At 38.1% G+C, this 23419-nt stretch overlaps 1 protein-coding gene across 1 annotated transcript in view; it reads right to left on the bottom strand.

The window, feature by feature from the left end:
• LANCL2 (LanC like 2) overlaps nt 1-23419 on the bottom strand; it is a 131025-nt gene that overhangs the window by 48561 nt on the left and 59045 nt on the right. Inside the window, exon 2 of the mRNA XM_007941246.2 lies at nt 12224-12341. Coding sequence (XP_007939437.1) covers nt 12224-12341 — 118 coding nt within the window. The remainder of the gene's footprint in view (nt 1-12223; nt 12342-23419) is intronic.

Raw genomic sequence — 23419 nt, 5'->3', positions numbered from 1 at the left:
TTTGGTATTTTCACACAAATTCTTCTGCTAGTTGGGGTTCAGTCCACTTCTATATCCTTCCCTTCAAGGCTCAGGGGTCCAGGATTATCTTCTGTGTTTGTGTTAACTGGTTTCCCTTTTCTTTGTTGAAGAGGGTCTGTGCAGTCTTTCTGCCTAGTCCACCATCTTGCTGGAACTCTCCTCTCTGTCTCATATTTTAAAACGTTTTTGAGAAATCCTTCTTTTGTTATTATCTGTTCCTTTAAAGATGGTAAATCAAACAGATCTAATAGTAGCCTATTTGGAATCTTTGGGATAAAACAAAAACAAAAGCCCTTCAATATTTATTACTGATCATTTCCCTGAGTGTGAGTTTTCTGTATTCAAAAACTTAAATTATAAACATATAGGATAACAGGTAGTTAAAAGCTAAGTACCTGTAAATTTCAAATTAAATAATCACCATAAAAAGCCACTGCCTGGCTCAGAAACCCCTAAAAACAGAATGCTGATCTAGTTAAATTATGAACCTAAAAACCTATGCTGCTGTTAGCTGCTGTTGAGTAGACTCAGAATCACAGCAATCCTATGTACAAAAGAATGAAACACTGTCTGGTCAAGCATCATCCTCATAATCCTTGCTATACTTGAGACCATCATTGAAGCCACTCTATCAATTCATCTTGTCAAGTGTCTTCCTTTTTTTCACTGACACTCTACTTTACTAAGCACAACATCTTTCTCCAAGGATGTTTCAAGATCTCTCATGAAGTACAATGTTGTCAGTGATAGGATAATATTCATACACCTACAAGGAAGAATACTTAATACAACTATTATTCAAATTTATGCACCAACCACCAAAGCCAAACATGAGAAAATTGAAGATTTTTATCAACTTCTGCAGTCTGAAACTGAATGAACATGCAAACAAGATGTGTTGCTTATCACTGATGATTGGAATGCAAAAGTTGGAAAGAAAGAATCACGGTAGTTAGAAAATTTGGCCTTGTTGACAGAAATAATGCTGGAGATTGCATGACAGACATTTGCAAGACCACCGACTTATTCACTGCAAATACCTTTTCTCAACAACACAAACGGTGGCTATACATGTGGACTTCACCAGACAGAGTACACAGGAATCAGATTGACTATATCTGTGGCAAGAGGAGATGGAAAAGCTCAATATCTTCAGCCAAAACAAGGCCAGGAGCTGATAATGGAACAGACCATCAACTGCTCATATGCAAGTTCAACTTGAAGTTGAAGACAATTAAAACAAGTCCACCAGAGCCAAAATATGACATGGAATATATCCTTCTTGAATTTAGAGACCATCTAAAGAATAGATTTGATGCATTGAACACCAAGGACTGAAAACCAGAAGAATTATGGGATGAGATCAAGAACAACATCCATGAAGAAACCAAGAGGTAATTAAAAAGTTGAGGAAAGAAGAAAAGACCAAAACGGATGTCAGAAGAGACTCTGAAACTTGCCCTTGAATGGAGAGTAGCTAAAGCAAATGGAAGAAATTACGAAATAAAAGAGCTGAACAGAAGATTTCAAAGAACAGCTCGAGCAGACAAAGCCAATTACTATAATGAAATGTGCAAAGACCTGTAGTTAGAAAACCAAATGGGAAGAACACGCTCAGCATTCTTCAAGCTGAAAGAATTGAGGAAAATTTTAAGCCTCAAGTTGCAGTATTGAAAGATTCTATGGGCAAAATATTGAATGGTGCAAGAAGTATCAAAAGAAGATGGAAGAAATACACAGAGTCACTGTACCAAAAAAACTCGTCAATCTTCATCCATTTTAGAAGGTGGCATATGATCAAGAACCAGTGGTATTGAAGGAAAAAGTAGAAGCTGCACTTAAGGAAGTAGTGAAGAACAAGGATCCAGGAATTGACGCAATACACATTGAGATGTTTCAACAAATGGATGCCCCACTGGAGGCACTCACTTGTTTATGTCAAGAGATTTCGAAGACACCTACCTGGCCAACTGACTGGAAGAGATCCTTATCTGTGCCCATTCCAAAGAAAGGTGATCTCACAGAACGTGAAAATTATCGAACAATATCATTAATATCACATGCAAGTAAAATTCAAAAACGGTGTAGCAGTATATTGACAGGTAACTTCCAGAGGTACAAGCTGGATTCAGAAGAGGACATGGAACAAGGGATATCTGTTGATGTCAGATGGATCTTGGCTCAAAGCAAAGAATACCAGAAAGATGTTTGTGTTTTATTGACTATGCAAGAACATTTGATTGTGTGGATCCTAACAAACTGTGGATAACATTGAGAAGAATGGGAATTCCTGAACACTTAATTTACTAATGAGGAACCTGTACACAGACCAGGAGGCTGTCGTTTGAACAGAACAAGGAGACACTGCATGGTTTAAAATCAAGAAGGGAGCTCGTCAGGTTGTATCCTTTCACCATACTTATTCAATCTATATGCTGAGCAAATAATCCAAGAAGCTGGACTATATGAGGAAGAACATGGCATCAGGATTGGAGGAAGGCTCATTAACAAACTGCGATACAGTGACAACACAACTTTGCTTGCTGAAAGTGAGGATGACCTGAAACACTTACTGATGAAGACTGAAGGCTGCAGTATGGATTACATCTCAATGTAAAGAAAACAAAAATTCTCAAACTGGACCTGTAAGCAGCCTCACTATGAATGGAGAAAAGATTGAAGTTGTCAAAGACTTCACATTGCTTGGTTCTACAATCAATGCCAATGGAGGCAGCAATCAGGACATCAGACGACGTATAGCACTGGGCAAGATGGCTGCAAAGGACCTCTTTCAAGTGCTGAGAAGCAAAGATGTCTCCTTGAGGACTAAGGTGCGTCTGACACAAGCCATGATATTTTTAATCACCTCATATGCATGTGAGAGCTGGACAGTGAATAAGGAAGACTGAAGAGTAGATGCCTTTTAGTTGTAGTGCTGGAGAAGAATGCCGAAAGAACCAAAGACTGCTAAAAGAACTAACAAATCTTTCCTGGAGAAAGTACAGCCAGAATGCTCCTTGGAAGGAAGAATGGCCAGACTTTGTCTCACCTACTTTGGTCATGTTATCAGAAGGGACCATTCCCTGGAGAAGGGTGTCATGCTTGCTCAGGTGGAGGGTAGATGAAGGAAGGGAAGGCCCTCAATGAGATGGATAGACACAGTGGTTAACACGATGGGCTCAGATATATCAGGGATCATTGAGCTGGCGTGGGACCTGGTGGTGTTTCATTCTGCTGTGCGTAGGGTCGCTATGAGTTGGAGGTGACTTGATGGCACCTAACAACACAACAACAGAGTTGTAATGCAATAACACTCTCTTTTCTATTGTGAATGCTTTCCTCATTTGCTTTGCTACCTTCTCCACAATTTTTTTCACCACTTTCTTAACTTTTGGGGCACTTATTTACAATATCAAGTGCTCTGGTGCCATAGTGCCCAAGGCCTTTGACCTCTGACCAGAAGGCTGGTGGTTCAAACCCACCAGCCATTCCTCAGAAGGAAGGTTGGGCAATCTACTTCCATAGTAATACCACTTCAGTAACCCAAGGAGGGGTCACTATGAGTCAGATCCAAATCAATGGCAACGAGTGTGGTTTGTTTTTTTTTTTTTTTTTTGGTATTTACAACACCAAGCAAAAGTAAGGACCAAATAGGAATGGTACTGTGGGAACACATTCAGGTCAAAAGGACAGTAGCTGAGAATGACTCTTCTGAGTATTATAATGTAGTGCCTTTTGTGGCTCTAGCAACCTCTGATATACACATTCCCTTTCTTGGTACTGCATACACTTTTCAAAATTTCTACACAGGATACTGATGTCTTATCAGTTGTTTTTAGGTAACTGAAGACTTTTCTGTACATCCTTTTGTAAAAATAGGTTGTATTGAATTTGGGGATAGTTTCTATATAAACATCACCTGAAAAACATTGTACTAAGGAAAATCATTGTTTGTTGAACAATTTCTTTAAGTATTTAAAACCAAGAGGCAGTTTACTGGAAAAATGTTAATCCAGGAGACATAACAACTGTATTCTTTAACACCCAATCTATAGTCATATTTCCCCAATTGTTCCAAAATGTTTTTCTTGAGTTTTTTTGCTGGGTGGTCCAAAGCAGAAGCCATTCTAGTAACCAACACTGTGTCTGGTTGTTTTATCCCTTAAGATTCTTTTATTTTGGAACTTTTTTTTTCCATGACTCTGTACTGGCCATAGGAGTCCCAGTGCCAATATGGTTGAGTACCTGGCTGCTAACAGAAAGGTCGGTGATTGGAAACCATCAGCAACTCCATAAGAGAATGATATGGCAGTTTAATTTCATAAAAATTTACAATCTTGGAAACCCTATAGGGTCACTGTAGGGTCAGTATGAGTCGGAATCAACTCAACACAGTGGAGACCAAACTATTTGTCCTGAGAAGTCCTACTTCTGGATCATATCAGGAGATATACCATATTTGTTACCCCACTATAATGGATGCTAAGATTCACCCTTAGACTATGGTAGTGACACCCTGATAGCTGCAGGGTACAGCTAGGCTCTTCTCCTTATGAGCAGAATGATTAGTATGGCATCATTCCAATGTTGTATCTCCATCAACTAATGGTTTCACACTAATTGACAATCTTTGCTTGAGTCAAAATTTTCTCATGTGTTACAAAATGATGATTTTTAAAATGTGTAATTCTTTTTGCATAAATCATTACACTTTTTTTAAAATCATGTAGATGTTTCCAGTTTTATAGCTTTATTTTCAGTTTGAGGGACTGCTTTTTAAGTATTGAACATTAACAGGATTTGAAAGTCAAACTATATTTGTTGTTTGTAGGTGCCGTGGAGTCGGTTCTACTCATACCAAAACCATGTACAACAGAATGAAACAATGCCCGGTCCTGCGCCATCCTCACAATTGCTGCTATATCTGAGCCAGTGTGTCAATTAATCTCATTGAAGGTCTTCCTCTTTTTTGCTCTCTACTTTACCAAGCATGATGTCCTTCTCCAGGGACTGGTCCCTCCTAATAACATGTCCAAAGGTTGTGAGATGGCATCTCACCATTCTTGCTTCTAAGGAGTGTTCTGTTTGTCTTCCAAGACACATCTGTTTGCTCTTCTGGAAGTTGACAGTATATTTAATAATTTTTGCCAACACTGTAATTCAAAGGCATCAATTCTTATTCAATCTTCTTTATTCATTGTTCAGCTTTCAAATGCTTATGAGGTGACTGAAAACAGCACTGGCTTGGGTCAGGGGCACTTTAGTCCTCAAAATGACATCTTGTAGGATTTTTTAAAGTAACAGTTTAAAGAGGTCTTTTGCACAAGATTTGCCCAATGCAGTGCGTTGTTTGGTTTCTTGACTGGTGCTTCCATGGTCATTGATTATTGACTCATGAAAATTGAAATCCTTGACAACTTCAATATCTTCTCCATTTATCATGATGTTGTGTATTTCATCAGTAGTCAGGATTTCTGTTTCCTTTATGTTGAGGTGTAATCCATATTAAAGTCTGTAGTCTTCTATCTTCATCAGTAAGTATTTCAAGTCTTCTTCAATTTCAGCAAATCAAGTTGTATCGTTTGCATACTGAAGGTTGTTAATGACTCTTCCTCCAATCTTGATGCCACATTCTTCTTCATATACTCCAGCTTCTCAGATTATTTGCTCAGCATACAAATTGAATAGTATGGTAAAGTCTATGACCTTGATGTACACCTTTCCAGACTTTAAACTACATGGTATCTCCTTGTTCTGCTTGAATGATTGCCTCTTGGTCTATGTACAAGTTCCACATGACCACAATAAAGTATTCTGGAATTCCCATTCTTTGCAGTGTTATTCATAGTGATGATGTACACATTCATGTGCCTTTGCATAGTCAATAAAACATAGGTAAGTATCTTTCTGGTATTCTCTGCTCTCAGCCAAGGTCCATCTGACATCAGCATTGATATGCCTCTTTCCATGTCTTCTTGTGAATCTGGCTCAAATTTCTGGCAGCTCTCTGGTAATATACTACTGCAAGCAAGTTTCTGAATTATTTTCAGCATAATTTTACTTGCATGTGATAATAATGATACTGTTTGAGAATGTGCACTTTCTGTTGCATCTAGTTTCTTTTGAAGGGGCACGAATATGAATCTCTTCCAGTCAGTTAGCCAGGTAGCTGCCTTCCAAACTTGTTGGCATAGATGACTGCACGCTTCCAGCATTGCATCCATTTGTTGAAACATCTCAATTAGTATTCCATCAATTCCTGGAAACTTGTTTTTCATCACTGTGTTCAGTGCAGCTTGGGCTTCTTCCTTCTATACCATCGGTTATTGATCATATGCTACCTCCTGAAATGGCTGAACATTGACCAATTATTTTTGATACAGTGACTCTGTGTATTTCTGCTATTTTTTTCTTCTTTTTTAATCCTTTAAAATGATTCAACTCAATTTTGTTTTTGTATATGGTGCGTGATAGAGGTCTCATTTCATTTTTCTGCAAATGGATATCCAGTTTTGCCAACATTTGCTAAAATACTATCTCTTCCCCATTTAATGAGTTTTGACCCTCTATCAAAGATCAATTATCCATAGGTGGATGGATTCTTAATTCTGTTTCATTGGTCTATGTGTCTGTCACTATATCAATACCATGATGTTTTAACTACCTGTGTTTTAACTGAAAACCTATGTACTAGTTTTGAGATTGGGCAGCGTGAGGCCTCCCTTGCTTTGTTCTTTAGTAGTGGTTTACGTATCAGGAGTCTTTTTCCTTTCCATATAAAGTTGGTGATTAGTTTTTCCATGTCCTTGAAGAATTTTGAAAATTGAACATGCAGTCATCTATGCCAACAGATTTGGAAGGCAGCTACCTGGCTAACTGACTGGAAGAGATCCATATCTGGATTGGGATAGCATTGAATAATATAGATTGCTTTGGGTAGTACTGACAGTTTCAAAATATTTATTCTTCCCATCCATGAGCATGGCATGTTCTTTAATTTCTGTAGGTTTTCTTGTAACAGTTTTCTGTAGTTTTCTTTGTATAGGTCTTTTGTGTCTCTGGTTAGATTTATTCCTAAGTACTTCATCCTTTGGGTGGTTATGGTAAATATTATTGCTTTGCTCTCCTGATTTCCTTTCCAGAGTTCTCTGTTAATGTAAAGGAATCTGACTGATTTTTGTAAGTTGATTTTGTACTCTGCCACTTTGCTGAAATTGTCAGTTAGTTTCAGTAGTTTTCTTACTAAACTTTTGAGATTACCTATTTATAGTATCATGTCATCTGCAAATACAGATAATTTTATTTCTTGTTTACCAGTTTGGATGCCTTTTACTTCCCTTTTTTGCCTTATTGCTCTGGCTAGGACTTCCAGTACAATATTGAACAGGAGTGGTGACAAGGGTCTTCCTCTTCTTCTGATGCGTCTTGTGTCACTCAACTGTATTGCCCACAGAATACTGAAATACTGCAACTAAAGGCTTGAATTTTTTTTTCCTTTCTTTCAACTTGAAAAATGTCCAACATGTTGTTTCCTTTTGGTTTTCCAATGGCAGGTCTTTGCACAATTCATTATAATACTTTACTTTGTTTTCTGGAGCCACTATTTGAAATGTTCTGTTTAAATCTCTTACTTTATCATTTCTTCCTTTCATTTTAGCTACTCAATGTTCAACAGCATATTTTTGTCTCTTGTGACATTTGTTTTTTTCTTTCTTTCCTGTCTTTTTAATTACCTTTCACTTTTTCCATGTACAAAGTCCTTGATGTCATCATACAATTTGTCTGTTCTTTAGTCATTAGTGTTCATTCTGTCAAATCTATTCTTGAGATAATCTTTAAATTCAGGTGGCATATACTCAAGGCTGTATACTGGCGCCTGTGGACTTGTTTTCATTTCCTTCAGCTTCACTTTGAATTTCCATATGAGCAATTTATTAACTGTTCCTCAGCTGACCCCTCCCCTTGTTCTGACTGATAATATTAAGCTTCTCCATTGTCTCTTTCCACAGATGTAGCTGATTTGATTCTTGTGTATTCCATTTGGTGAGGTCCACGTGTATAGTGTCATTTATGTTGTTGAAAACTGAACTTGCAATGAATAAGTCATTGATTTTGCAAAATTCTATCATCTGATCGCCAATGTCATTTCTGTGCCAAGGTCATATTTTCCAACTACCAACAAAATTGGAAACAAAGAAGAATCACTGGTAGTTGGACAATTTGGCCTCGATGACAGAAATAACGCTGGAGATTTCATGATAGAATTTTGCAAAACCAACGACTTATTCATTGCAAATACCTTTTCTCAACAACACAAATGGCAGCTATACATGTGGACTTTGCCAGATGGAGTATGCAGGAATCAGACTGACTACATCTGTGGTAAGAGGAGGTGGAAAAGCTCAATATCTTCAGCCAAAACAAGGCCAGGAGCTGACTGTGGAACAGACTATCAACTGCTCATATGCAAATTAACCTTGAAATTGAAGACAATTAAAACAAATCAATGAGAGCCAAAATATGACCTTGAATATATCCCTCCTAAATTTAGAGACCAACTAAAGAATAGATTTGATGAATTGAACACCAATGACCGAAAACCACAGGAACTGCAGGATGACATCAAGAACATCATCCATGAAGAAAGTAAAAGGTCATTAAAAAGACAGGAAAGGAAGAAAAAACCAAAATGGACATCAGAAGAGACTCTGAAACTTCTTGCCCTTGAGTGGAGAACAGCTAAAGCAAATGGAAGAAGTGACAAGCTACAAGAGCTAAACAGAAGATTTCAAAGAGCAGCTCGAGAAGGCAAAGTCAATTACTATAATGAAATGTGCAAACACCTGCAGTTAGAAAACCAAAAGGGAAGAACAAGCTCAGCATTTCTCAAGCTAAAAGAACTGAACAAAAAATTCAAGCCTTGAGTTGCAATACTGAAAGATTCTAAGGGCAAAATATTGAATGATGCAGGAAACATCAAAAGAAGATGGAAGGAATACACAGAGTCACTGTATCAAAAAGAACTGGTCAATGTTCATCCATTTCAGGAGGTGTCATATGATCAAGAACCAATGGTACTGAAGGAAGAAGTTGAAGGTGCAATGAAGGAATCGGTGAAATAAGGCTCCAGGAATTGATGGAATACCCATTGAGATGTTTCAACAAATAGATGCCACATTGAAGGAACTCATTCATCTATGTCAAGAGATTTGGAAGACAGCTACCTGGCCAACTGACTGGAAGAGATCCATATTTTTACCCATTCCAAAGAAAGGTGATCCCACACAATGTGGAATTCATAGAACAATATCATTAATATCACACACAAGTAAAACCTTACTGAATATAATTCAAAAATGGCTTCAGCAAGTATACTGACAGTGAACTTCCAGAAATGCAAGCTGGATTCAAAAGAGGACATGGAACAAGGGATATCACTGCTGATGGGAGATGCATCTTGGCTCAAAGCAAAGAATACCAGAAAGATGTTTACTTGTGTTTTATTGACTATGCAAAAGCATTTGATTGTGTGGATCATGACAAATCATGGGTAACATTGAGAAGAATGGGAATGCAGAACACTTGATTGTACTCATTAGGAACCTGAACAAAGATCAGGAGGCTGTCGTTTGAACAGAACAAGGGGACACTGCATGGTTTAAAATCAAGAAGGGAGTGCATCAGGGTTGTATCTTTAACTATACTTATTCAATCTGTATGCTGAACAAATAATTCAAGAAGGTGGACTATATGAAGAAGAACGTGACATCAGGATTGGAGGAGAATCATTAACAACCTGCAATACGTAGACAACACAACTTTGCATCCTGAAAGTGAGGATGATTTGAAATACTTACTGATGAATATTGAAGACCACAGTCTGCAGTATGAATTACATCTCAATATAAAGAAAACAAAATCCTCACAACTGGAACTATAAGCAACATCATGATGAATGAAGAAAAGAATGAAGTTGTCAAAGACTTCACATTGCTTGGTTCTATAATCAACACCAATGGAAGCAGCAGTAAGGACATCAGAAGATATATAGCAGTAGGCAAACTGGCTGCAAAGGACCTCTTTCAAGTGCTGAAAACCAAAGATGTCTCCCTGAGGACTAAAGTGGGCTGACACAAGCCATGATATTTCCAATCGCCTCGTATGCATGTGAGAGCTGGACAATGAATAAGGAAGACCAAAGAAGAGTGGGTGCTTTTGAGATGTGGTGCTGGTGAAGAATGCTGAAAGCACCATGGACTGCTAAAAGAACTAACAGATCTGTCCTGGAGGAAGTGCAGCTGAGATGCTCCTTTGAAGTGAGAATGGCCAGACTTTGTCTCACCTACTTTGGTCATGTTATCAGAAGGGACCATTACCTGGAGAAGGATGTCATGCTTGGTAAGGTGGAGGATCGACGAAAGAGGAGAAGGCTCTCAACAAGACGGACTGACACAGATGCTTTGGCGCTGGGCTCAAGTATAGCAAGGATCTTAGAGCTGGCGTGGGACCGGGCAGTGTTTTGTTCTGCTGTGCATAAGGTCACTATGAGTCGGAGATGACTTGATGTCACCTAACAACACAACAACAACACTTCGTCTTTGTTTCCAACTTTTTCATTTCAGTTAATGCATCTTGATTGCCTGTTTGATCAATTTCAGAGTGCATTAAGTTGGTAAAAAGCTTTAATTCTTCATTTTTGTCATTAGTGGTTGGTGTATAAATTTGAAGAATAGTAGTATTAACTCATCTTTCTTTGTATAGATATTATCCTATGACTAAAAGTGTTGTACTTAACCTGCATAATATGGGTGTGCAAGAAGTCTTGCTTCCACATTGTCCCTGCACTCTCTTCCCCTACCCACCATCTATAGATAATCACATGTTTAATGTTGTTGTTGTTAGGCACCTCGAGTTGGTTCCAACTCATAATGACCCTAAAAACTGAGCCAAACTCACTGCCATCGAGTCGATTTGACTCACAGTGACCCCTCCTTGGGTTTCTGAGGCGGCATGTCTACAGAAGTAGAGAACCACCAGCTTTCTGGTTAGCAGTCAAATGCCTTAGCCACTACACCAGCAGAGCTCCTTCCCACAGTGACCCTAAGTACAACAAAACAAAACACTGCCCAGTTCTGTGCTATCCTCACAATTGTTGCTGTGCTGACCACTGCATATTAAATTCAAACTTCAGACAGAAAGCATATCTTTAGAGAGGAAATGGCAAAGCATCTCATCAGTGAAAGTGCAGCCTAAGACTTCATTAAAATGGTATGCAAAATTTATAGAAAACTCCAACACCTCAACAACAAAAAAACAAACAATACAATTAAAAAATGGGCAGAAGACATGAATAAACACTTCACCAAAGAGGATAATCAGGGGGCCAACAAACACATGAAGAAATGTTCACGATCATTAGCCATTAAAAACAAAAACAAACTCAGTGTTGTCTCATTCCTGACTCATACGACCCCTCTGAGGGAGACGCAAATTAAAACAACAATGAGAAACCATCTTGCCCCAGCACTAATAGCAAAGTTCAACAAGACAGAAAATAACAAATGCTGGTGAGGATACAGAGAGATTAAGACTTTCATACAGTGCTGGGGGGAGTGTAAAATGATACAACCACTGTGGAAAGCAGTAAAAAGTTAGAATTGGAGATACTATTTGATCCAGCAATCCCATTACTAGGTATATATCTTAAAGAAGTGAGAGCCAGGACAAGAACAGATATACACACATCCATGTTCATCGCAGCACTATTTACAATAGCAAAAAGATGGAACAACCTACGTGCCCATCAATAACAGAATGGATAACCAAACTATGGTACATACAATGGAATACTAAAGAATAATATAGAATCTGCAAAACACCATATAATGTAGATGAACTTGGAGGACATTATACTGAGTGAAATAAGTCAATCACAGAAGGACAAATACTGTATTAGTTCATTATTGTAAAACATCAAGGAAAGGTTTATATATGGAAGGAAACTTTCTTTGTTGGTTACCAAGGGTGGGAAGGGGAGGGGAGTAAACACTGCAAAAATAAAAAAAATTAAAATAAATTTTTTAAAAATGGTATGTATACTTTATTATTTTGAAAGAAAGCTTCAAAGGCAAATCTTAACCCAAGTCTTAATCTTATAACCCAAGAATACAACACGTCAGTTTCTTATACTCCATATTCTCACCTGTCCAACCAGTATAAGCAGAGCAGTCATGTGGATCAGCTGTCTTCAGCCCTTCTTCCATTTGCTGTAGTAGATCTTTAATTTTGGTTTGGATCCGCCTTGTAAAACTATGAATGATCTGAAAAGCAAAAGAAGGGAAACATTTAAACTGCACAAGAATAGGGCAGTTGTAATAAATCTTTACCTAAGAACACTCTAAGTCGTAAGACACAAAAGACAGAGGAAGTTACATTCCCTGGACCATTTCACAAAAATGAAATGCTTCATTTTACTTTGGCTTTTATAAAGTTGTAAGTGTCTGAGTGGTGCAAACAATTAAGTGCTTGGCTTCTAAACAAAAGATTGGAGATTTGAGTCCACCAGAGGCACACTGCAAGAAAGGACTGATGATTTACCTCCAAAAAATCAGCCACTGAAAATTACATGGAGTATAGTTTTTCTTCGATATACCTGAACTCGCCATGAGTAGGAATTAGCAACTGGTTAGTTTTATAAGGTTAGTTTTTAATGAAATAATGCCCTGTATGGACTATAACTCAAAGTGAGATCATAAAAATAACTTGCAGAAACCAAAGAAATCATAAAAGAGACAAATTATGAATTTGACTACATAAACATATTAACTTCTGTAATGCAAAATAAAAAATAAGAAAAATGTTTAAAAGTAAATAATGAAGGGGAAATACTCTCACAAAAAATACATGTACACACAGAATGTAACAATTCAGATGTAGGATCACTATTTCAATGCACCTCTTACAAAAGACAAAATCAAATGATGCCTAAGCATATGCAAAAATATTCAATCATGGACTTCTAGATAGATGGAGGAATAGGCAGACAAGCTATACAGATCCTCTACAACAAAGAAATGAGAAACCAATTTAAACAGATACAGAAGAAAATCCTGGAACCCTGAGTTTTGTAGGCAAGGATAAAGAAGTGGATTAAATACCAACTAGTATAAGAAACTGAATGAAACGGTGAATGAAGACACACATGGGGCTGTGGTCTGTTAACTGGCCTAATAGCGTGATCATTTTAAATATTTACAAACAGCGTTCAGATCTACAGGGAGCAACCTGATAATCGGCTTTACTTGTCAAGGACTGCATGGGCAAGCACACTGGTGTCTGATGACCAGAAAGGTACAATACTCCCTTTGTACCCCACACCTTCCCAGTAAGCAGAGATGTGGCCACTGCCCATCCTCACCCACCTTCTGAACCAGCAAGAATTCCATCCCAGACCAAGGACCATGCCACCAGCTACCCTGTGGACAGGCAGAAACTGGTCCCAGGACTAGGTGCCTGGCTCCCAGGCACCTTTTAGGCCGGAAGGAACTTTTTCTGAGATCAAGTACCCTACATCCAGCTGCCTTTTTGAAAGGCAGGAACTTTTTCTGGGAATAGCACACCATACCTAGTTCCCTTTTAGACAGCAGGAACTTTGCCTGGGACCAGACATCCTGCCCACAGCTGCTTCTTAGGCCAGCAGGAACTCTCTGTGGAACTAGGTGCCTTGCTTCCAACTGCCCTCTGGACCAGCAGGAATATTTTCTGGGTGAAGGAGCACTGTCTCCAAACATCTTCTGGGTCAGCAGGAACTCATCTGGGATCTGGAGTCCTCCCTCAGCTGCTTTCTGGGTAGACAAGAACTAGTTCTGAGATCAGCTACCCTACTATCAGCAGCCTTTTGTGCTGGCAGGAACTTTTGCTGAGACCACCCTACAACTAGCTGCCTTTGAAGTTGGCAGGAACTTTTTCTGAGAACAAGGGCCCTGCATCCAGCTGCTTTCTGACATATCAGTAACTTTTTCTGGGACCAGATATTCTGAGCACAGCTACATTTTGGGCTGGCAGGATTCCTTCTAGAAGCAGGTGCCTTCCTCCCAGCTACTGTATGGGCCAGTAGGAACTTTTTCCACATCCAAGTGCCCTACCCCCAGACATCTTCTGAATCAGCAGAACTTGTTTGGGATAAGGGGCTCTGCCCCCAGTTGCATTTTAGGTAGGCAGGAACCAGGGCCATAACCAGATGTCCTGCTGCCTACCACTTGCTACACTAGCAGAAACACTGTCCAGGAGCCCTGCTTCCCTAGTTTAATTTTTTCTTTCATTCTTCTTTTTTCTTCCTTCCTATTTCTTTCTTTTCTTTCCTTTTCCTGGTTCTTGGTTTTTCTGTTTTTCTCCCCTTTTCTTGTTTCCATTCCTTTTCCTTTCTTTTTTTCATTTCCTCTTTTCATTTTTCCTAAATCCTGATTTTTTTTTTTTTTTGCATTTTTCTCATTTTTTCCTTACTATTTTTTTTTTGTCTTATTTTCTTTTCTTCTTCCTCTGCCACCCAATAGTGTTTATTTTTCTTTCTCACCTTCTCCTACTTTAATTCTGTTGGTTTTCTTTTCATTCTTTTCTGGTTACTTCCTTACACTGTTTGGGTTTTTTGTTTCTCTTGTTTTCATTTTTTTTTTCCCCTCCCAATCTGGCAGGAGACAGCAACCCTGTCCACAAATTTCAACTACATCTGCACCTCCTGGAACCACACCCACTGGGCAAGATTCACATATTAATTCTGCACCAACTGGTCAACTTTACCAAAACCAAAACTAAACTCACTGCCATTGAGTTAATCCCAACTCATAGTCATTGGGTTTCCGAGGCAGTAAATCTTTGCAGAAGTAGATTGCCCAATCTTACTTCTGTGGAGTGGCTGATGGGTTTGAACCACCAACCTTCTGGTTAGCAGTCAGATAGCTTAGGTATCATGCTACCAGAACTCCTTTGGTCAACTTTAGACATTGACAAATCCAGCCAATTCACCCTCAATTGTTCCATATAAATAGCTAACAGACATCTATCTGTGCCCACATTCTCAGGAAAAAGGTGGAGAGTGCCAAAGTGCTGCCAAACTAGCAAACAGAGTAACACATCAGATCTACTCACTCAGGTATATCAAAACAAATTAAACAGATTAAAAAATAAATAAATAAAATAAACCTTGGCGAATCACAGAAACACAAAATCACAAATTAAATATAAATACAATGATTATCACAATGTCTTGTAGATAACAGACAATCTCAGTATATATAAAGAAGGAAGATAAAACAGTACAAACAAGGGACCAGAATACAGGACCAGAATATTACCCTGGGGAAGAAGTGGCATTGGACCTAACTGATAAGGAATTCAAAAGAATTCTACTCAGGTACCTTTAATGGATTGAGAGACAGATCAAGAAAAACAATGACGGAATCAAGAAAAACACTGATGAAAGTAAGGAAAACAGACAAAACTCTAGAACAATTTAGAAAAACAATACAAGAACAAATTGCAAAAATAAGTGAAAAATTAGAAAATACATAAAAATAGCAAATAGAAATCCAGAAGATTAACAGCATGGTATCAGAAATAAACAACACACCAAAAGGGCAGAAGAGCAGAATTGAAGCAATGAAAGAATTAGTGAGAATGAAGACAAAACTCTCAATAGTACTTTGTTAAGGGAACAATCAGAAATAAGGACAACCCCCCCCAAAAAAAAGAAGAAAGTCTAAAATTTATGTGAGACACTATCAAGAGAAATAACTTACATGTGGTTGGAATTTCAGAACAGGAGGAAAGAAAGAAAACCACAGAAAACTGTTGAAGATTTGTTTTAAGAGAACTTCCCTAATACGATGAAGACAAGAAGTTATGCATTCAAGAAGTTCAATGAACCCTATTTTGGTTACCCACTGCTGCTCTGACAGGAATATACCACAAATGGGAAGGCTTTAAAAAACAGGAGTTTATTCTCTTATAGTTTTGGAGTCTAGAAGTCCAAGTTCCAAATGCCAGGTGCTAGGGGCTGGGTGAAAGCCCCTCGACCTTGGGGTTCAGCTCTGCCTCTTACTCCTGGCCCACTGAAGCTAAAGGCATCTCTTCACTCAGGCAGCTGCTGGCTGCTGAGGCTGACAAACCCAAGGTTGACAAGTGAAAAGGCACAGTCCCGATATTACCAAACCACATACCAGGCCATTGATTCAAGTCCACCCAAAGTCCCCAGGTTGGTAGAGCATGGCAGGCTACTGAGCAACGACTCAGCTACACGCAGGGTTCAAGTGTGCCATAGGCTGCAGAGCTTCCTCAAAGTCGCTTCTGATATACTGGAAGCAGACTACATCCTTAAAGCAGCTACTCAGCTGCTCCAATAGAATCCAGCATGGAGTTAATTACCAATCTCATCATGGGGAATAACTACATCCAGCTGCCCAGCCACCCAACCTGGCCCAGCCAAGGTGACACCTAAACTTAACTACCACAAACCCCAAACAGTATAGACCCCAAAAGAAAATCACCATTACAAAACATGAACAAACTTTCCAAAACCAAAGACAAAGAAAAAGTCCTGAAAGTAATATGGTATAAAGGAAAAGTTACCTACAAAGGACAACTAATATGACTAAGGTCTGATTTCTTGGCAGAAACCATGCAGGCAAAAAGGTAATGGAATGACTTATATAAAACTGTGAAAGGAGGAAAAAAAAAAAAAAAAACAAAACCCTGCCAACCAAGAATTATATACCCAACAAAATTGTTCCTCAAATATGACAGCAAAATTAGGACATTTATAAATAAACAGAAATAAAGAGAATTTGTAAAACCAGACCAAACTTACAAGAGATGATAAAGGGACTCCATTGGACAAAGGACCAAAAACAGTAGACAACAATCAGTGATGAACACATAAGACAACATATCCCAGAAACCAACCCCGTTACAGAAGTATCCAAAGTAAAATAAACTTACTAGGCTGCAAATAGGAAACCAGAGACATCAATTGGTAAATAACAACTACAAAGGGAAAGCAGGGAAACAGTATAGGTACAGTACTTCTAAATGGAGAGGAAGTCAATGCTATTTTGAGATATAATAGACTGTTTTAAACTTCAAAAGAATATCATAAATAACAAAGTAGCCTCAAAGAAAATTAATAAACCTTCCCATCAAAATTAAAAAGATGCAAGGAACAAATACTTAGCAAATACTTAAACAAGATCAACTAAGGAAATGATTTTAAAAATGCATAAACAAAATGAACTCAGCACAGAAAATTATGTGGAGCAAAGAAATCAGCAATACCACACACCACATACACACACACACATAATAAAATGATAGCAATAAATTAATACTGGATGATAATTACACTGAATATAAATAGATTAAACACACCTATCAAGAGACAAAGACTTGCAGAATGGATAAGAAAACATGACAGATAAATATGTTATCTACAAGAGACACCTTAGACACAAAGACAAAAATAGATTAAAACTCAAAAGCTGAAACAAATGTATCAAGCAAAGGGCACTCAAATAAGAGGAGTAGCAATTTTAATTTCTGATAAAATAGACTTTAAAACAAACACCACCATAAGAGACAAGGAAGGATATTTTGTGATAATTAAAGCTTAGAGGACAGGAAAGCACAGGAAAGGACACAGGGAAAAGGAGGAAGTGGGAAGAAAACTGTTATATTATGGGGATTACATCAATGTCATGAAACAAAATGTATATGAACTTTTGTATGGAAAATTAATTTGCTCCGTAAACTCTCACCCAAATCACAATAGAATAAAAAAATTTAAAAAAATATAAATAAATAAAAGCGCAGGAGTGGCAATATTGATTTTCGATAAAACAGACTTTAAGACGAAAATAACCATAAGAGGAAAGGAAGGATGTTATATAATGATTGCAGGATCAATCAAGCAAGAGGACATGACCATAATAAAAATGTACACACACAACTACAGAGCCCCAAAATACATAAATCAAACTTTAACAGAATTGAAAAGAAAAACTGACAAAGCCTAATAGTAGGAGACTTTAATACACCATTTTCCATGAAGGGTAAAACAATTAAAAGAAACTCAATAAAGACAAAGAAGAACTAAACAATGCAACCACCCCAACTTGAACTTAAAGACATATAGAGCACTTGGCCTAACAATAGCACAATATACATCCTTTTCTAGCACACATGGACCCTTCTCCAGAAGAGACCACACATGTTAGGACCCAAAGCAAGCCTCAATAAATTTAAACATCAAAATACTGCAAAGCATCTTCTCAGATCACAATGCTATAAAATTAGAAATCAACTATAGGAAGATCAAAGGGGGGGATGTACATACAGTTAGTAACACCCTCATTAAAAACTACTGAGTAACAGAATAAAACATGAAATTTAAAATTTTCTCGACTCAAACAAGAAAGAAAGAATAATACACGAAAATCTTTGGAACACAGAAAAAGCAGTGATCAGAAGGCAATTTATTGCAATAAAGGTGCACCTCAAAAAGAATGAGCCAAAAACAACACCTTAACCTAACATCTCCAACAATTAGGGAATGGGAAAAAGCCTACAGTCACCAGAAGAAAAGAAATAATAAAGATTTCAGCAGGAATAAATGAAACAGAAAAATAATCAATAAGGCTAGAAATTGGTTCTTTGAAAATATTAATAAAATTGACAAACCATTTGCAAATTCAGCAAAGGTAAAAAAAAAAAAAAAAAAAACCCTGCAAATAACATGAATAAGAAATGAAATGTGTGATGTCACAATAGAACCAACTGAAATAAATAGGATAGTATCAGGATGCTAAGAACTTAACTCCATTTAATGAGAAAATGTAAAAGAAATAGACAAATTTCCAGAAACACACTACTCACCTAAACTAACAAAGACTGAAGTAGGAAATTTGAAAAGACCAATAACAAAAGAAGAAATTGAGCAAGTCATAAAAAAACTATTAACAAAAAAAGTCCTGGCCTAAACAGCTACACTGAAGAATTCTACCAAACATTCAAAAAAGAGTTGACCCCAATTCTACTGAAACTATTTCAGAACATAAAAAATGATGGAATTCTCCGAAATTCATTTTATAAAACAAGCATAACCCTGATACCAAAACCAAGAAAAGGCACCACTTAAAAGTAAATTTACAGAGCAATGTTCCTCATGAATATAGATGGAAAAGTCTTCAACAAAATCATAGCCAGCAGAATTCAACAGTATACAAAAAACACACCATAACCAAATGGGATTCATACCAGGTATGCAAAGATGGTTCAGCATTGGAAAAACAATCACTGTAATCCATCACATAAACAAGAGAAAAGGAAAGTACAACACAATCATATCAATGGATGTAGAAATGCATTTGATAAAATCCAACACCAATTCCTGATAAAAAAAAACTCCCAGCAAAACAGGAATAGTAGGGAAATTCCTCAACACACTCAAGGGCATATATGCAAAAGCAACAGCCAACATAATTCTCAATGGACAGAGAGTGAAACCATTCCCCTTGCAAGTGGAAACCAGACAAGGATGCCCTATATCACCACTTCCATTCAACACTGTATTGAAAGTCCTGGCCAGGGCAATAAGGCAATGAAGGGAAATTTAAGGCATCCAAATTGGTAAGGAAGAAGTAAAACTATCCCTTTTTACAGATGATATACTCCTACATAGAGAAAATCCCAGCAACTCAGCAAGGAAACTACTGGAACTAATTGAAAGATTCGGCACTGTGGCCGGATATAAGATGAACATACAAAAATCAGTTGCATTCCTCTACATCAACAAAGAGATCTCTGGACTTCCGGTAAGATGGCAGAATAGGGAGAAAGACTGCATGGACCCTCTTCAACACAGAAAAGGAGAACCAATTAACACAGATACAGAAGATAATCCCGGACCCCTGAGCCCTGAAGGGAAGGATATAGAAGTAGACTGAACCCCAACTAACAGAAGAATTTGCATGAAAATACCAAAAATGAAGACATACAGAGCTGTGGTGTGGCAGCGATCCTGAGCAAGCCTAACGGCACAGCACAAACAGCGTGGAGAGTACTGAGTGGTGGTAGGAACTAAGAATTAACCTAAAAATCAGCTCTGCAAGCCAAGGACTGCAGGGAGGACTGCTCTGGTGGCTGGGGAATTAAACGTGAAGCATCAGCGAAGAGAAAGGCAGGCTGAACTGTGGACTTTTGACTGTCCGGAGGGCACTGCCATTTTGAATGTTTACAAGCGGCTTGACCATTTTGGATATTTAAAGAGACAGCGCTTTCCAAGATTCCAGGGGCTTAAGAACAGGTTCTGCTTGCCAGTAACCCCAAGGACACGCCGGACCTGGACAACTGAAAAAGTGCGACATTCCCCTTGTTACTCATATACCCACACTCCTTGGTGAATAGAGGTGTGGCCACCCCCCACTCCCACCCACCTACTGGGCCCACAGGAACTTCATCCCAGTCTGTGTGCCCTGCTCTAACCTTTGCCAATTTTTTTCTTTTTCTTTTCTTTTTTTCTTTCTTGTTTCTGGTTTATAGTTTGCTTGTTTTTGTCTGTTTTAAAACTACTATTATTATTAATACATTTGTCCTTTTTACTATTATTCTTTATTCTTCCCCTCCCTGGTCCTACTTCTTTTCCTTGTTCATGGTTGCATTTTTTCCTTTTTCCTTTTCCTTTTTCTTTTCCTTGTTCATGGTTGCATTTTTTTTTTCTCGGGGTTAACCCTGTTCCTTGTTTTTCTTTTTGCATTTTTCCCATTCTTTTTCTAATTATTCTCCTCTACCTTTTTTCTCTTATTGCCCTATACCCAGATATTGCAGGATTTCTTCTTTTTTCCTTCTTATTTTTCCCTTGTCTTTTTTTGGTTACTGTTCCTGTGTGATTACATGGTGTATTTTTTGTCCATGTGCCTTTAGTTTTTTGATGGTTATTCAGTTGTAATTTTTGTTTAACTGAGTGGGAGACAGCAACAGTCCCCATAAGACACAACTACACTCACACCTCCTGCAACTTCACTTACTGACCAAGAGCCACCACCTCCTTCTCCACCAATGGGCCAATGATAAGATAAACACCAAGAAGAACCTGAATCACCCTTGGCTGCTCTCCACAAAAAGTTAACAGAAATCTTAATACAAAAATGCCATGATGTCTCAGAGACAACAGACCATCACAGTCAACACAAAGAAGCAAGATAAAGTGGTAGAGACAAGGGAACAGGATATAGACCCAGAACACATCCCTGAGAAAGAAGCAGCATTGGAACTCTCTGATAAGGAATTCAAAAGAATGACATTTAGGTATCTTCAAAGGATTAAGAGACAGAACAAAGAAAATACAGAAAAAAACCCTAAAAGACTTTCAGAAGAAAATACAAGAACAAAATGAAAAATTAGAAATGATTCTAAATCTACAGATAGAAATCCAGAAGATTAATACTAAATTGTCAGAAATAGATAACACATTAGAAGGGCAAAGGAGCAGAATTGATGCAATGGAAGACAGAATTAATGAGATTGAAGACAAATATCTGAGTACTTCTTTAGAAAGGGATAAATCAGAAAAACAATCAAAACAAAATGAAGCAAGCCTGAGGTTCATGTGGGATACCATCAAAAGGAATAACCTATGTGTCATTGGAATTCCAGAACAGGAAGAGAAAAGTAATAGCACTGAGAAAATTGTTCAAGATCTGTTGGAGGAGAAATTGCCTGATATGATGAAAGAGGAGAGTATATCCATTCAGGAGTCCAATGAACCCCCAAACAGGATAGACCGCAAAATAAAATCACTACAACATACCATTATGAAACTCATTAAAACCAAAGACAAAGAAAGAATCCTGAAAGCAGCATGGGAAAAACAGAAAGTTACCTACAAGGGGTAACCAGTAAGACTAAGCTCAGATTTCTCAGTAGAAACCATGCAGGTGAGAAGACAATGGGACAGTATATATAAAAACCTGAAAGAGAAAAATTTCCGATAGAAAAAAATCAACAAGACCAGAAGTTGGTTTTTTGAAAACATCAATAAACTTGACAAACCACTGGCAAATTTAACAAAGGAAAAGAGAGAATACAAATAACATGAATAAGAAATGAGATGGGCAACAACACAACAGAACCAACTGAAATAAAAAGCATAATATCAGGATACTATGAAGAACTGTATTCCAACAAATATGAAAATCTGAAAGAAATGGACAGATTTCTAGAAACACACCACTTACCAAAGCTAACACAGACTGATGTGGAAAAGTGGAACAGGTCCATCACAAAAGAGGAAATTAAACATGCCTTCAAAACATTACCAACTTTGAGAGTTCTGGCAAGATAGTGGACTAGGCAGAAAGACTGCACAAGCCTTCTTCAACAAAGAAGAGGGAAACCAATTAACACAGACAGAGAAGATAATCCTGGACCCTGAGCCTTGAAGGGAAGGATACAGAAGTGGACTAAACCCCAACTAGCAGAAGAATTTGCATAAAAATACCAAAAAAGGAGACATACAGAGCTGCAGTCTGGCCGCGATTCTGAGCAATCCTGATGGCACAGACAGCGTGGAGACTCCCGAGTGCTGGTATGACTTAAGAATTAACCCAAAAATCAGCCCTGCTAGCCAGGGACTGCACAGAGGACTGCTCTGGTGGCTGGGGAATAAATGGAGAAGGTGAAGGGAAAGGCAGTCTGAGCTGTAGATTTTTGTAGGTCCAGAGGGCGCCGCCATTTTGAAGGTCTAAAAGCGGCTCGACTATTTTGGATATTTAAAGAGACAGTGCTCTCGCAGATTCCTGGGGCTTAGGAACATGTTCTGCTTCCCAGCAACCCCAAGGACTCTCCGGACCTGCAAGACTTTAAAGGTACAACATTCCTCTTGTTGCTCTTATACCCCACACCTGCTTGGTGAACAGAGGTGCGGCTATCCCCCACTCCCACCTACCATCTGGGCCCACAGGAACTTCATCACACTCTGTGTGCTCAGACGGAGCCTGGGAGCCCTGCCCTGGTCTCCACCGATTTATTTTTCTCTTTTTTTATTTTAATCTTTTACTTTTCCACTTTCTTTTTTCTGGTGATTAGTTTGCTTGTATTTGTCTGTTTTAAAACAACTATTATTATTAATATTTTTGTCTTTTTTACTATCATTCTTAATCTTCCCCTCCCACGTCCTAGTTTTCAGCATTTTTTCATTTCCCTGTTCCTGGTTGAATTTTTTTTTTCCCCCCCTTTTTTCTCATGGTTAACCACGAACATTGTTTTTATTTTTCCAATTTCTTCCTTCATTATTCTCCTTTTCTACTTTTTTTCTCTTAATGCCCTAACCCAACGTATTGCACATTTTCTTGTT

The sequence above is a fragment of the Orycteropus afer genome, unplaced genomic scaffold (assembly GCF_000298275.1).
Source record: "Orycteropus afer afer isolate SDZICR_OR568_19922 unplaced genomic scaffold, OryAfe1.0 scaffold00077, whole genome shotgun sequence".
Lineage (NCBI taxonomy): Eukaryota > Metazoa > Chordata > Mammalia > Tubulidentata > Orycteropodidae > Orycteropus > Orycteropus afer.
This window is presented reverse-complemented; position numbering and strand designations above follow the sequence as displayed.